The sequence below is a fragment of the Choloepus didactylus genome, chromosome 14, assembly GCF_015220235.1.
Source record: "Choloepus didactylus isolate mChoDid1 chromosome 14, mChoDid1.pri, whole genome shotgun sequence".
Taxonomy (NCBI): Eukaryota; Metazoa; Chordata; class Mammalia; order Pilosa; family Megalonychidae; genus Choloepus; species Choloepus didactylus.
The window spans coordinates 54,764,037-54,779,531 of NC_051320.1; the positions used below are offsets into that span (position 1 = coordinate 54,764,037).

General features: G+C 34.7%; 1 protein-coding gene and 1 pseudogene across 13 annotated transcripts in view; one reads left to right on the forward strand and one right to left on the reverse strand.

The window, feature by feature from the left end:
* Positions 1–15,495, forward strand: part of VPS13B (vacuolar protein sorting 13 homolog B) — a 1,017,676-nt gene that overhangs the window by 209,520 nt on the left and 792,661 nt on the right. For all 13 annotated transcript variants that reach the window (XR_005211694.1, XR_005211695.1, XR_005211696.1 and 10 more), the window contains one exon: positions 13,147–13,328. Coding sequence is in view for 9 of the 13 variants with exons in the window: in XM_037803400.1 (XP_037659328.1) it covers positions 13,147–13,328 (182 nt within the window). In the remaining 4 variants the exon portion in view is untranslated. The remainder of the gene's footprint in view (positions 1–13,146; positions 13,329–15,495) is intronic.
* On the reverse strand, positions 4,439–4,976 carry LOC119509406 (annotated as a pseudogene).

Here is a 15,495-nt window from a genome sequence, read left to right on the forward strand (position 1 = left end):
GTCTATATTCCAATTTTGTCATATGTCCCAGTGATTTCCCTTTTAGTCTTTTCCCCTCCAGTTATTTCCTCCCTTACTAGATTCCTTCCAGGACTGAGTATTGTATTTAATTGTCATTGTCTTTTGGGCTGCTCTTTCTTTTCCTCCTTTTTCTTTTTTAAATTTTGGGAGCATATATAAAACCCAAACTTCCCTATCTCAACCACTCACAAGCATACCATTCAATGCGATGAATTGCATTCAAGATATTGTGATATCTTCACCACCTTCCCTTAATAAAACTTTCAAATTACCCCAAACAGAAACCCAATACCCATTGTACATTAACTCCCCATTTTTCCTTTACCCTGCTGCTCATAACTTGTACTTTATTATCTGTCTCTATGAGCTTGCATATTCTCCCTTATTTTCTTTGTGGTTACCTTGGGGCTTAAATTTAACATCCTAAATCTATAACAACCTTGTTTTCTTTGATACCAACTTAACTTCAATAGTATGCACAAACTATGTTCCTATACCCCTCTGTCCCCCACCATTATGTAATTGTTGTCACAAATTACATAATTATACGTTTTGAGTCCCAAACCACTGTTTTATCATTACGTTTTCTGCATTGTCATTTCCTTTGAATCAGCAGAACTCTGTTCAGCATCTCTTGTGATTTGCATCTAGAGGTGATGAACTTCTCAGCTTTTGTTTATCTGGGAATGTTTTAATCTCTTCCTCACTTTTTTTTTTTTTTTCTTTTTTTTCCCTTTACTTTTTTTTTTTTTTAATAAAGCGGTTTTTTTTTGTTTTTTTTTTTTTAATTTTCATTTTATTGAGATATATTCACATACCACGCAGTCATACAAAACAAATCATACTTTCGATTGTTTACAGTACCATTACATAGTGGTACATTCATCACCCAAATAAATCCCTGGCACCTTCATTAGCACACACACAAAAATAACAAGAATAATAATTAGAGTGAAAAAGAGCAATTGAAGTAAAAAAGAACACTGGGTACCTTTGTCTGTTTGTTTCCTTCCCCTATTTTTCTACTCATCCATCCATAAACTAGACAAAGTGGAGTGTGGTCCTTATGGCTTTCCCAATCCCATTGTCACCCCTCATAAGCTACATTTTTATACAACTGTCTTCGAGATTCATGGGTTCTGGGTTGTAGTTTGATAGTTTCAGGTTTCCTCACTTTTGAAAAAGTTTTGTTGGATATAGAATTCTTGGCAGTTTTTTTGCTTTCAGCACTTTAAATATGTCATCCTACTGCCTTTTTACCTCCAAAATTTCTGATGAGAAATTAGCATTTAGTCTTACTGAAGCTCCCTAGTATGTGATATGTTGCTTATCTCTTGTGGCTTTCATAATTTTCTCTTTATCCTTTGGCATTTGATATTTTGATTATAATATGATGTGGCATCAGTCTATTTGGGTTTATCCTTTCTGGAGTTTGTTGAGTGTCTTGGATGTGTATATTCATTTCTTTTGTTAAATTTGGGAAGCTTTTTCCCATTATTTCTTTGAATATTCTCTCTGCCCCTTTATTTTTTCTCCTTTGGGACACCCATAATGTGTACATTGGTATGCTTGATGGTGTCCAATAGTTTCCTTGGATTGTGTTCACTTTTCTTTATTCTTTCTTTTTTCTGCTCCTCAGACTGAATTGTTTCAATGGTATTATTTTCTAGATCTCTGATTCTTTCTTGTGGCAGCTCCAATCTGATGTTGAACCTCTCTAGGGAGTTTTTAATTACTGTTACTGTGGTCTTCAGTTCTGTTTGGTTCCTTTTCATAATTTCAATCTTTCTGTTGATATTTGTGTGTGTGTTCATCTTTAGCTTTCCTGATTTCATTTAATTCTTTGTCTGTGTTTTCCTTTAGTTCACTGAGCATCTTTGGGACCATTTAAGAAAATTTTTGTCTATGTCCCAGGTCTGGTCGTCCTCATCAATGTTTTCATTTTCTCCTTTGCCTGGGCCATCACTCCCTTTTTCTTCATATATTTTGTAATAGTTTTTTTGAAACCTGTATATATTGATATTTTAATGTGTTGTCACTGGAATTTAGACTTTGAGACATCTCTTCCTTAAGCTTGTATCCAGCTAGTGTTATTATTACAGGGCTTTCCTTGAATGTCAGGTGGTAACAAAAAAAAAAAAAAAAAAGGAAAAAGAAAACACCTTTCCCAGTTTTTCAGATTGACCTATGCCAGTGCTCTCCTTCTGGGCTGAGCCATACAATGAGTTTAGAAAATAGCTCCAGGTCAAAGCATAAGGGCTTCCTAATACTTTCTTCACATGCAATTTTTTCTTGGGCATGCATGTGTAGTCTTAGGAATTCCCCCATTTACGAGGTTCCAAATGTTTCTTCTTCTTTAGGAAATAGTTGTCTGATAGGCTTGGAAACTGCACTAAATGTTCTACACCCAGTAATCCCTCACCTCAGGCATCACGACTTGACTGCCCTCCCACAGTGTACTATTGGAAAGCCTTGTGAGCTGTCTTCTACATGCAGGGCAGATACTGGAACAGCACGTCCCTCAGATCAACACAGACAGTTTGGACCAGACGTACATGCTCCCAGCATGTGCGTAATGGTTACTCTGCTCCCTCTGAAACTGAGACCACAGATCTTCACTGGGACCATGGGCCACCTCCACACCAAGGTGGTGAGGTGTGGGGGAGGAGTCAGCCATGGCAACAGGATATCGTACTGTTTTTAAGTAGCCTTTCTTCTTGATTCATTCCTGCTCCTGTTACTATAATCCTTTAACTATTTTCAGGACCTTTGAGAAAGATACTTCAGTTCTTGCTGGTTGTTTAAAAGTTTTGTGTGGAGTCAGAACGCCAAAGTGTCTCACTCTGCCATCTTGATTGGGTCTCCCCTCCAGTGAATTTCTAATTTCAGTTATTGTAGTTTTATATTCCAGAGTTTTAATTGGGTTTCTTTTCATAATTTCAATCTCTTTTTGATATTCTCCATTAAATGGGACATCATTCTCATGGTTTCTTTTAGTTCTTTGCACATAGTTTCCTTTAGAATTTTGTGCATATTTAGAATAGCTTATTTAAACCTTTTTCTGTTAAGTTTAGTGTCTGTGCTTCTCCAGGACAGTTTCTATTAATTGCTTTTTTTTCATGTGTGTGAGCCATATCGTCTAGTTTCTTCAATATGCTTCATAATTTTTTATTGAAAACTAGTCACTGTAAGTATTAATATTGTGCAACCCTGGAAATCAGCTTTTCCCTTCATTGCAGGATTTGTTTTTCCTGCTTATTGTAGTTGTTTGTTAAGTGACTTTTCTGAACAAATTTTGTAAAACCTATATTCTTTGTCATGTGTGGCCTGTAAAGTCTCTATTCCATTAACTTAGTGGTCTTCCAGTGGTTTTACAGCACTTTTAAAAAAATATTTTAATAATTTTTTAATTTTCAAAGTAAATAAGAGATTTACTTTTAATGGTAGTTCTTTGCACCTTGCCCTTTTGTATCCATCTCTTTTTACTCCCAACAGTTAAAAATTAAAATAGCATCATCTAGAACAATTTTTACTAAAACCACTAAGAGTTATTTTAAAAATATTCCAGAATCTGGAACAAGTGCTAGGGAATAAACAAAAAACATAACAGTATGTAGGGTTCTGCAGTGTATTATGTTAAACATCTTTTCATTAAATCTGTCTTTTATCCAGTTTTGGCAAAGATTATAGGAAAATATGACATCTGCCATATATGTGGGTTCATAAAATGGGAGTGGTTGTACTTCTGAATCTTGTCCATGTCATCTTCTGTGCTTATTATATAATACATATATGCCCTGGTTTTGCTCCCTAAGAGGTTACCAGCTGCTGGTTCGAAGTTTACAAGAGAAACACATATGGAAACCTTGTCCATGTAACTAGTCCAGTCATTAATAGAAACATGACATATTCATATGCCAAATACATTATAAAGAAATAGCATATTATGTGCAATTAAAATAGAGAAAAATTAAGTCAGATCTTTCCAGGCATAAATGTGTAAATATTAAAAAAAATTCACAGTAACGAAATATCTAAGGGAGGATTTTCCCATATTTCTGAATAAGATATTGTTGAATGTATCTTATAATGAACTTTTATATTTGACCTCCTTTTTTGTAAATATAGTTGCAATTACTGAGTTGCAGACCCTCTCTTCTCAAAAGTCTTCCTTTTTCTGGTATGGGTCGAGACAATTTGGCATACTAAGGCAGTGTCACCCAGGAAGATACTTGAGAGGGAAGGCATGACTTCCCCATCACTCCCCCAATTTTTTTTTACCTTGAGGTTTTAACGTCAAAATATAGTCTTGTAGGTTCTTAAAATAAGACAACTTTATGTTGTAAAAACGTTAGTTTTTTGTCCCAGGTTATGTTTTATTGTCCTCATCTGCTGTTACCAGCTGTCAGCATCTTCTTTAGAGCTCAGTTTTTTCTTTATAACTACACTTGCATGCATCTCTTTGGCTGTCAAGTATGGTTTACAGCCTAAATGTATAACTCTGTCAAACAAGAGCTCTAGTGTCATTTCACCTGCCTGAACATGCTGATCTAGTCCTAGTGTTTTCGGCACATTTCGGCAGATCTTGGAGAGGCAATACTGGAACTCCTAATCAGTTATTCTTGCCTTTGCCACATCTTGTAGCACCTATCATGTTGGTTGCACCACTTGGTGAGGGAGGGGATGCCACTGTTAAGGTGAACACCAAACAGCAGAGAGCCACATCCATTCGGTGTGGAGAGTTTATAACCATAATGTGGGAAACGCTTAGATACGTCACTGCATTTGGACTGGCAGAGCCCGTCCTTGCCTCCAAGGAGGTTCAAGGTGGCATTCAGGTATGTGTCTATCTTGTGAATGCCATTCCTGATGGTTTTAAGGGTGGCCCTCCGGTCGGTGGTTTGGGCCTCCTCCTGGTCCCTGGGAGTGGCCGCCAGGAGGAGCAGGAGAGTCATTGTCTCATTAGTTGCCCTCTCCCCCCCCTTTTTTTTTTAATTGTGAGAATGTATATACCACACAAAGCTTCCCATCTCAACCACTTTCAAACATACTATTCATTGGGATTAATCACATTCACTGTGTTGCTCTACCCTCACCACCTTTTGTCACTAAAACTTTCCCATTACCACAAACAAAATCCTATACTCATTTTTAGTTACTCCCCATTCCCTGTAACCCTCAACCCTGGGAATCTGTACTCTAATTTCTTTCTCTATGAGTTTGCATAATCTCTAATATTTTCTTTATAGTTACCATGGGGCTTAAATTTAACATTCTAAATATAAAACAATCTTATTTGCTTTGATACCAACTTAACTTCAATAGTATTCACAAACTTATTTTCCTATACCTCTCTTTTCTAGTAATTCTTGTCACAAATTACATTTTTTAATATTTTGAGTCCAAAACCACTGATATGTCATTACTTTTTATTCATTTGCCTTTTAGCTCCTATAGGAAGTTAAGTGTGGAATTACAAACTAAAAATATGATGCTATTGACATTTATATTCATCCCTTTCATTACCTTGACCAGAGATCTATATTTCTTCATGTGTTTTCAATCCATATGTATTGTCCTTTCCTTTCAGCCTTCAAAACTATAGTTAATGTCTAATTAGTCCAGTCTAGAAATTATAAACTCCCTCAGCTTTTGCTTATGTGGTACTGTCTGAATCTGTCACTCATTTTTAAAGACAGTTTTGCAAGATAAAGAATTCTTGGCCACAGTGTTTTGGTTTTGACACTTTAAATATGTCCTCCCATGGCCTTTTTGCTTCCATGGTTTCTGATGAGAAATTTGCATTTAGTCTTATGGAGGCTACCTTGTAGGTGATAATGTTGCTTTTCTCTTGCAGCTTTCAGAATTCCCTTTTTATCTTTGGCATTTGACAGTTTGATTATATTCCGGGGCATGGTCTATTTAGTTCATGTTATTTGGAGTTTATTGATAGTCTTGGAGATGAATATTCATGTCTTTCATTAAAATTGAGACGTTCTCAGCCATTATTTCTTTGAATTTTCTCTTCTCCTTTCTCTCTTTCAGAGATATGCATTAAAAAAGACACACACGGGCATAATTATTGTAATAGTCCCTAGATTGTAAGCTCTTACAGCAGTTAACTCTATTCCTGAATTGTAATGCCTATCTCTAAACTTTGAGATGCTGATCCCTTAGTGTATAACCTGATTGGTCTCTGGAACAATGCGTATCTCTGAGATGCCTGAAACTCAGAGCTAGAGCTCGGCAAATATGAATGTCAGTATTAGTGCATACAGCCACTGTTAAAAAAAAAAAAAAAAGGCTGAAAAAGAGCCCAGACTTCAGTTAGTGATATGAATGAAGCAGGTCTGGTGAAGACCAGGGCAAACTGGGCCAAAGGGTAAAGGTCGAAACTGACTGTTGTAAAACTTCAACTTCCGTATGATACCAAGGGAAGAGATGTCTAGTTGGTACAGGGTCTATATTTTCTAAACAGTACAACTCAACAGTCGGTTTGTTCAAACACCACAATTGCATGGAACTTTGAATAGGAAGTGAGATATGGTAGGTTAGTATAGGATAGAGTGAAATAGTGACACATCCCAAAGTAATTTGGGCAGATAATAAAGAATATATTTACAGCCCCCCCCCCCAACCCCAAGGAGCTGGGAGAAGGTGCAGAAGTGTTGGACTTCCTCACCTGGACTGGTGTTGATGTTGTAACAAACATTGGGACTGGCGGTTTGATGTGCTGAGCCCTCGATCATGGGAGTTGCCCTTCTAAAGCTCGTTACTGCAAAGGAGAGGCTAAACTTGCATATAATTGTGCCTAAGAGTCTCCCCCTGAGTACCTCTTTGTTGCTCAGATGTGATCCTCTCTCTCTCTCTAACTGAGCCACCTTGACAGGTGAACTCACTGCTCTCCCTGCTACGTGGGACCCTACTCCCAGGGGTGTAAATCTCCCTGGCAGCACAGGATATGACTCCCGGGGATGAATCTGGACCTGGCATCGTGGGACTGAGAGAATCTTCTTGACCAAAAGGGGGATGCAAAATGAGACGAAATAGTTTCAGTGGCTGAGAGATTTCAAATGGAGTTGAGAGGTTGCTCTGGTGGACATTCTTATGCACTATATAAATAACACCTCTTAGAGTTGTAATGTATTGGAATAGCTAGAAGTAAATACCTGAAACTACCAAACTCCAACCCAGCAGTCTGGACTCCTGAAGACTATCATATAGTAATGTAGATTACAAGGGTGTGATTGTGAAAACCTTGTGGATCACACCCCCTTTATCTAGTGTATGGATGGATGAGTAGAAAAATGGGGATAAAAACTAAATGACAAATAGGGCGGGATGGGGGGATGGTTTGGGTGTTCTTTTTTCACTTTTATTTTTTATTCTTGTTCTGGTTCTTTCTGATGTAAGGAAAATGTTCAGAAATAGATTGTGGTGGTGAATGCATAACTATATGATCATACTGTGAACAGTTGATTGTAGACCATGGATGATTATATGGTATGTGAATATATTTCAATAAAACTGAAGTTAAAAAAAAATAAATAAATAAATTTAAAACAAAAACAAACACACACACACACACACACACACAAAGTGAAGGTTAACCTCTGTTTTCATCTTCCAGAGGTGACCACTATGAAAATTTCTATTCAGAACTTTTTATCTCAACATGCAAACACATATGGACATATGTTTATGTGTGGATAACTCATCACTTCCTGCTGTTACGTGAGACCATATTCTTGTGCAACAGTTTTTTGTTTTTTAACTCAACCATATTTCATGATATCTTTTCATGACAGTTGATTCTTCTACTTTATTTTTTAAAAATTTGAGTAGTCTTGCATAAAGTCAATGTACCGTAATTTAGTCAACAATGAGCTTGTCTCAGAATTAAGCTATTTTATATACTGCTTCAAGTACTGTCAGTGTCTTAGTATTTTTGCAGACTTTTTTAGGATTTCTGTGAGATAGATTCCTATACTTTAGGTTATAGACTGTGCAGATCTGAGGAATTTTGTCAATCTGAGGAGTCAGAAACATCACATTGTTTTAATATTCATTTCTCTTTTACTAGTAAGATTTAGAATCTTTTCATGTTTATTGGTCATTCATGTTTTTACCTTCCATAAGTTTCCTAACCATTTCATTGAGACCATGTTCTCTGATCATTTTTCCATTCATTTATCTTTTTCTTTAATTCTTTAAAGTGTTTTTAAAAGTTTTTTGCTAAAACATTGATTCTTGAGGATTCATCCCAAATATAACCATGTGAAACACATTAGATATATATTAACAAGATGGGTTTTGGCTACTATTGCAATGGCTAGATAAGAAACCCATTGACTTTGAAAGTGATTGAAATTGAGATATGCCTGGAAAGTGCAATGGGAAGTAATTACACATAGTATCTCAACTATATAGGTCCAAAGTTTGAAATACCTTAATGTTCTGTTTTAGGTGAATTGTGCACAGTAATCGATTGTGTATCCTATACTGTACTGGGGAGATTATCAAGGAGAATAGAAAGTAAGGGAAATTCTAAAGTAGTCTTAGTTCTTCCAAGTTGCTTTATCTGTTTGTATGCCCATAGAATTTTTTTTCTTTATCCTTTTGGAGTTCAGTAACTTCACTAGGATAATGATCATTCTGAATCAATATTTTCTTTTTCACTTTTTCTGTATATTGAGGTCTTTATTTTAGGTAAGATTTATTTTGTTAGATATTTCTATATACTATTTCTGTTCTATTTGTTTTGCTCTTTTCTTCAGGTCCACTGGTTACATGTGTTTAGATTGCATGTTTTTGTCATCTGTACCAATGTCTTTGTGTGTAACCTTTTCATAAGGAAAAATATATTTTGTGTGATTTCTGAATTTTATTTACCAAGTTTCTGATTGTATTTTAAGTTACATTTTCTTTGTTTATTTTTCAAGTATTTGGAGATTTTACATATACCTTTCTGTTATTAGTTTCTAGTTTAATTCCTTTGTGGACTGTGTATAAATTCTGCAAAATTTCAGTTCCTTTAATGTTATTGACACTGGTGTTACAGTCCCAAATGTAGTCTACCTTGATGATTGTGTATTTTGGTGTTGTTCAGATGGGTGTCTGATAAATGTCAGTTAGATCAAGTTGATTGATTATATTGTTCAAGTCTTTATGTTTACTAATTTTCTGTCTGCCAGTTTTATTTCATCTTTCAGTTTGTTCAGTTTTTGATTCATAATTTGATGGTCTGTGGTACATCCAAACCAGTTAATGCTTTTATCATTATAAAATATCCCTCTTTATCCTTGGTAGTATTCCTTTCTGAAGTGTAGTTTGATATTAAAATACAGCTTTCTTATGGACCTTGAAGACAGTATGTTGAGTGAAATAAACCAGAAATGAAAAGACAAACATTATAATGCTTCACTAATATGGGCTAACTATAATGTGCAAACTCTGAGAATTGAATCTGAGAGCATGGGTTATCAGGGGAAGGCTTATGGTAAAGGTTCCTAGATATATCTATCCCTGAGTTGTAATGGTTATTTCTAAATTATGAGAAGCTGAGCTCTTTGTTTATAACCTGGTCAGTTTATTCAACCAGCGTAACTATGTGGAAACTTGAACAGGGAGTGAGATCTGGTTGGTTTGTACAGGTTAGTGTGAAGCCCCGATACATCCCAGAGTAATTTGGGCAGAGAATAAAAATGTGTTTGCCAAGTCCCCTTGAAGGACTGGGGGAAAATGTGGAAATATTAAACTTACTCACCTGGGGAATTCCTTGTATTCTCACAAGCATTGGGGACCACCGATTCAGTAGGCCGAACCCTTGATCTTGGGGCTTGCCGTTATGAAGCTTTTTGCTACAAAGGATAGGCTAAGCCTACTTATAGTTGTGCCTCAGAGTCACCCCCAGAGAACCTCTTTTGTTGCTCAGTTGTGGCCACTCTCTCTAAGCTACCTTGGTAGGTGGACTTGCTGCCTGCCCACTCCCCCACCCCCACCCCATGGAGAACATGACTCCCAGGGGTGTAAATCTCCCTGGAAACATGGGACATGACTCCTGGGGATGAGCCTGGGCCTGGCATCTTGAGATTTACCTTCTTGACCAAAAGCTGGAAGAGAAATGAAGCAAAATAATGTTTTGGTGGCTAGAGATTTCAAATACTGTCGAGAGGACATTCTGGAGGTTATTCTTATGCATTGTATATACACTAATTAAAATTAGTGTATTAGAGTAGCTAGAAGGAAATCCTGAAGCTGTTGAACTGCAATCCAGTAGCCTTGATTCTTGAAGACGATTGTGTAACTCTATAGCTTATACAGTGTGACCATGTGATTGTGAAAACCTTGTGTCTCACACCCCCTTTATGCAGTGTATGGACAGATGAGTAGAAAAATGGGGACAAAAAGTAAATGAATAACAGGAGGGGACAAAGGGTATGGGAAGTTTTGGGTTTTCTTTTTTACTTTACTTTTTTTTTTTGGTGTAATGAATGTGTTCAAGGGCTGATTGTGGTGATGAATGCACGACTATAATATGATACTGTGAAAAGTGATTGTACACTGTGGATGATTGCATGGTATGTGACTATATCTCAGTAAAATTGCAGGAGAAAAAGTACAGCTTTCTTTTTTATCAGTGTTTACAAGGTGTCTTTTATTTCAACTGTTTCTCCTGCCTCCCGTTTTCTTTATTTTTATTTTATCTTATTTGTAATTAAAGAGGTTTTCCTGATAGCATATGGTTGGTTCTTGGGTTTTTCAGTCCAATCTTATAATATCTGCATTTTATTATACTGCTTAGACTTTGATATTTAATGTAATTGTTTGTATTTTTGCGTTGGCCATTTTCATATTTGTTTTCTATTCTCACATTTGTTCTTTGTTCCCGTTTTTTTTTTTCCTTTGGATTGAGCATTTCCCATGATTCCATTCCATCTCCACTGTTGCTTTATTAGCACTACCTGTTTGTATTATTTTAGTTTTTTGAGGGTTTAGCATTTACATCTTTAACTTATGACAGCAGCTACCTTTGAATAATATTATACCTTTTTACACATAGTATAAGAACCTTAAACAGTATACTTTAATTTCTCCCTCCAGTCTGTTGTTTTACTGTTGTTGTAAATTTTACTTTTACGTACGTTGTAACTCCCACAATACTTTGTTTTCATTTTGCTTTTAACAGTTAATTTTAAAATGTGTTTATAACATAGTTGAGAAAAAACATTTATTTTTCCTTTTATTCTTTGATTATTCCTTTTATTTTTCCTTTCTTTATAGAAAATTTTGCCCTCACAGTTTTACCATTCCTAGCACTCTTCACATTTCTTGGTTTAGATCCATTTTCTATCTGGTATCATGTTTTTTCAGCCTGAAGAATTTTCTTTAAGGTTCTTTGTAGCACAGGTATGTTGGTAAGAAATTTCCCCAGCTTTTTGTTTGTCTACACAGATTTTTATGTTGCTTTCATTTTTGAAAGAAATTTTCTCTGAATTTTAGATTCTATCTTGACAGTTTTTCTTACCCCTTCAGCATTTCAGTAATGTTTGGTCTTCTGGTGTGTATGATTTCTGATGAGAAGTCTGTTTTCATTTCCATTTTTATTCTTTTGTATATGACATGTTTTTCTATCCTCTGGGTGCTTTTAAGATTTTTTCTTTAACACTGTTTTTCAGCAATTTTATTATGATGCACTCTGGTTTTATGTCTCCTCTGCTTGGGGTTTGTTGACATTCTTAGATCTTTGGATTTATAGTTTTCTTCAAAATTTGAAAAATTTTGGCTATTAGTTCCTTGGATGTATTTTCTGTCCCCTTTCCCCCACTTGTCTCCTCTGTACTGAGACTCCAGTTACCCATATTTAAGATTGCTTAACAGTGTCTCAGAGCTCATTGAGGCTTTATGCATTTATTCCAGGCTTATTTCATTCTTTGATCTTTGATTTCCTGGGAATCTCTTAGGAGACTTATGAAATACAACTGAGAATTTTCAGCCAGGAGTAAACAAGAGGGAAGCATTTATTCCTATACTTCCTAGCTCTGAATACGTGAGTACAGAGTAGTTCCCACTCAAGTCTCACACTGTAGGATGGCCTTAGGCTATGTCAGTGATAGTCTGCATGGAATTGGTCTCCATTAGTAATGGCCAGATCAACAGCTGAGACTAGGAGGTTTTTGAGGTGATGACAAGTCACGTCCAGAATTGTGTATGTGTGGTTATGGCAGGGAAAATGATAAAGGTTGGAGGTTTGTGAGGTTGAGGAAAGAGAGAGTGACTGAGACCACTGTATTAGCATCCTAACATGGCTTTTTTCATTTTTCTGCATCTTGTTTTTCTTCCACTTTATATTGCATTTCTCATTAACATTTAAAGATATATTTAAATGTTTCCTTATTTTGAAGTTTTGTTATTTGGAAAATTTAATTTTGTGAGGCCCCTCATTAAAAGCGAGAACCATATAAATAAGACATCAATGGATTATTTATTATATGGCAGAAATTTTTAAAATAAGTTTTCTATTTCATTGTTAAGTAGGGACCTGAGTAAAGTATATTTCATAAATACTTGTAAGAGGAAGTATAGCACTTGTGAGATTCTGAAAGCAGAGGACTCAGAATCAGATTGCCTGAATTTAAATCTCAGTCTCTCTGCTTATTAGTTGAATGACATTAGGCAACTTAATTGATCTCTTCATGTCTTTGTTTCCCCATCTGAAAAATGGGATAATGATAGAACCTCTGAAATATAGGGTTATTATGACAGGATTTAATGAGTTAATAGATACAGAACAATGCACATCAGCTAGTAAACTCTATAAGTTTAGCTAGTATTATTTTCCTTGTTATTTTTGGTGGTTGACTTGACTGAAAAATTGAAATTGCTTGAGCATAATATTTGCGTGCAAATGTATATGTAAGGATGTCATTCTAGTTTGCATTTTTATATTTTATCATTATTAAAGTGTCTGAAATAGTGAAAATTTTTAAGTTTGCTGAATTGCTTGTCTATTGGATTTAATTTTATTTTAACATGTATTGAATGTATGCCTTGAAGTTGAATTCATTTATATGTCCTTGTAAATGGTATTTGTTATGTGTTATTCTTTTTTATTTTCTTATGCAGGACCAAACAGTCTCAGGTTCCTATAACTGAAGGTATATTTGAACTTCCAAACCTTACAATTCAAGCTACAAGAGCACAGACACTTCTGCTGCAAGCAATATATCAAAGTTGGTCTCATATTGGAAATGTCAGCTCTTCAGCGGTGAATGAGGTTTTGATCAATGAAGTCTTCCAAACTGTAGGTAGGAGCACAATCTTTTTCACGTGTATCTGGAAAATTCTTATGAAAGGTGACTAGTATTTTATCTTTCAAATACATGTATCTAGCATGCTTATCTTAAACTATAGTGTATTTATGTGAAAGTGGGTATTTATAGCATATGTTTAAAATCCAGGATTTGAATTAAGCCATCTGGTTTTATTCCCTGTCACCAATTTCTGTACATAATTTATAGTTGCAAGAGATTATTTTTTATTAACTCCTTGGACAATTGATACTTTGGCCTTACATGAATAACTTTTGAGGTGAGCAATGTATGTTTGAAAAGATAACCAAATCAAGTATAAATACAAAATATTTGATCATGCTGGTCAAGTAGTATAAAATTGCATATAAGATCTGGTAATCAAATATTCCTTTTTTATTTTTGTGAAAACTATAATCTTACATTCTGAATGAGTGAATTCACTACTAAAAATAAAAATTTTCCTTTTGCTGTCAATATAAGAGAGATTATTTTCATCTTGTCAATGCATTTGCATGTAAACAAAAAAATTTATAGATATCTTGTGCATTTTTAGTGTCAGTTTAAAATGATCATGTTACTTTTATCAATGACAAAGTAATTTTTAAAGACAGGATATATTTTTTATTTTTTATGTGTAGTCATGCTTAAAATAACATAATTTTAAATCTTTTTCTTCATTTATCTATTAAAATAAAACATTATTTTTTTGTTCTTATGTGATACTTTTGAAGGTTTCAATATTAGACCTTACTATGGGGAATTATATTATAAATTCTTTAAAAATGTATTATAATTACAGTTTTCTGTTTTGAAGACAGCTAATGACTAATAAGTTATATAGTTGTTTTGCTGTCAGGTTTTAGGATTTTATAAAGAATGAGAAGACAAATGTTGCATTACCTTAGAGGTTCTTGAAATAGTATGCATATTTTAGTGTGTGTATTTACACTCCTGCACAAACACACATGTATATTTATATTCTCCGGTTGAATTGATTACTTTATTAAATGCAGTGACTGTCTCTCAGGAGGTCTTTTGACTTACATCTACATTTTTCTTATATTAACATAGCTTCAACTAGCTTTCCTTTAGTTGATATTTGCCTATATTTTTGCTTCCATTCTTTTACTTAAAACCTGCCTAGGTCTTTATGCTTTAGATGTATGTCTTGGAAATAGTGTATAGCTGGATATTTTTAATCAAGTCTGTCTTTTGCTATTAAATTTCATCCATTTATATTACTTTGATGGTGTGGTTTTTTTTTTTTTTCTTTTACCTTGTTTCTATCATCTTACTGTTTTGTTTCCTTCTGTACTATTTTTGCTTCTTTAGAAAAATGCTATTATTTCTTATTCCATTTTTCTCTCTTCTTGTTTGGAATTTATATTCCAATTGAATTATTAATTTAAAAGATAGCTGATGCCATTTTGGAGAACAATTTGGCAATTTTTCTAAAGGTCAAACACAGAGTTATATGATCCAGCAGTTCCACTCCTAGCTATATGTCAAAGAGAATAGAAAACATATGTTAACAAAAAATCTTGTTCATGAATGTTTGTAGCAGCATTATTCATAATATCCCAAAAGTGGAATCAACACAAATGTTCATCAATTGATAAGTGGGTAAACAAAATTTGATTCATTTATACAAGGAAATATTATTTGGCCATAAAAAGGAATGAAGTACTGATGCATCTACAATATGAATGAACCTTGAAAACATTGTGCTAAATGAAAGAAGCCATACACTAAAGGTCACATAATGTGTGATTCTGTTTATAGGAAATGCCTAGAATAGGCACATCCACAGAAAGTAGATTAGTGATTGACAGAGACTGAGGGGAGGGAGGAATGGGGAATGACAGTTAATGGGTATGAAGTTTCTTTTTGGTGTGATGAAAATGTTCTGGAATTAAATAGTGGTTATGGTTGTACAACTTTGTGAATATTCTAAAAACCACTGAATTGTACACTTTAAAGGGCAAATTTTACCACATAAAAATTTCATCTCATTCAAAAAATCTTTAATAATTGATGAATATTTAAGTGGCCTTATTATGTTATTGCCATTCATGTGGCTGTTATTTATACAAAGTATTATGTTTTAAATCCTGGCACACAGGTGAACTCCAGTGTGGCTTTATTAACAGTAACATTGAAC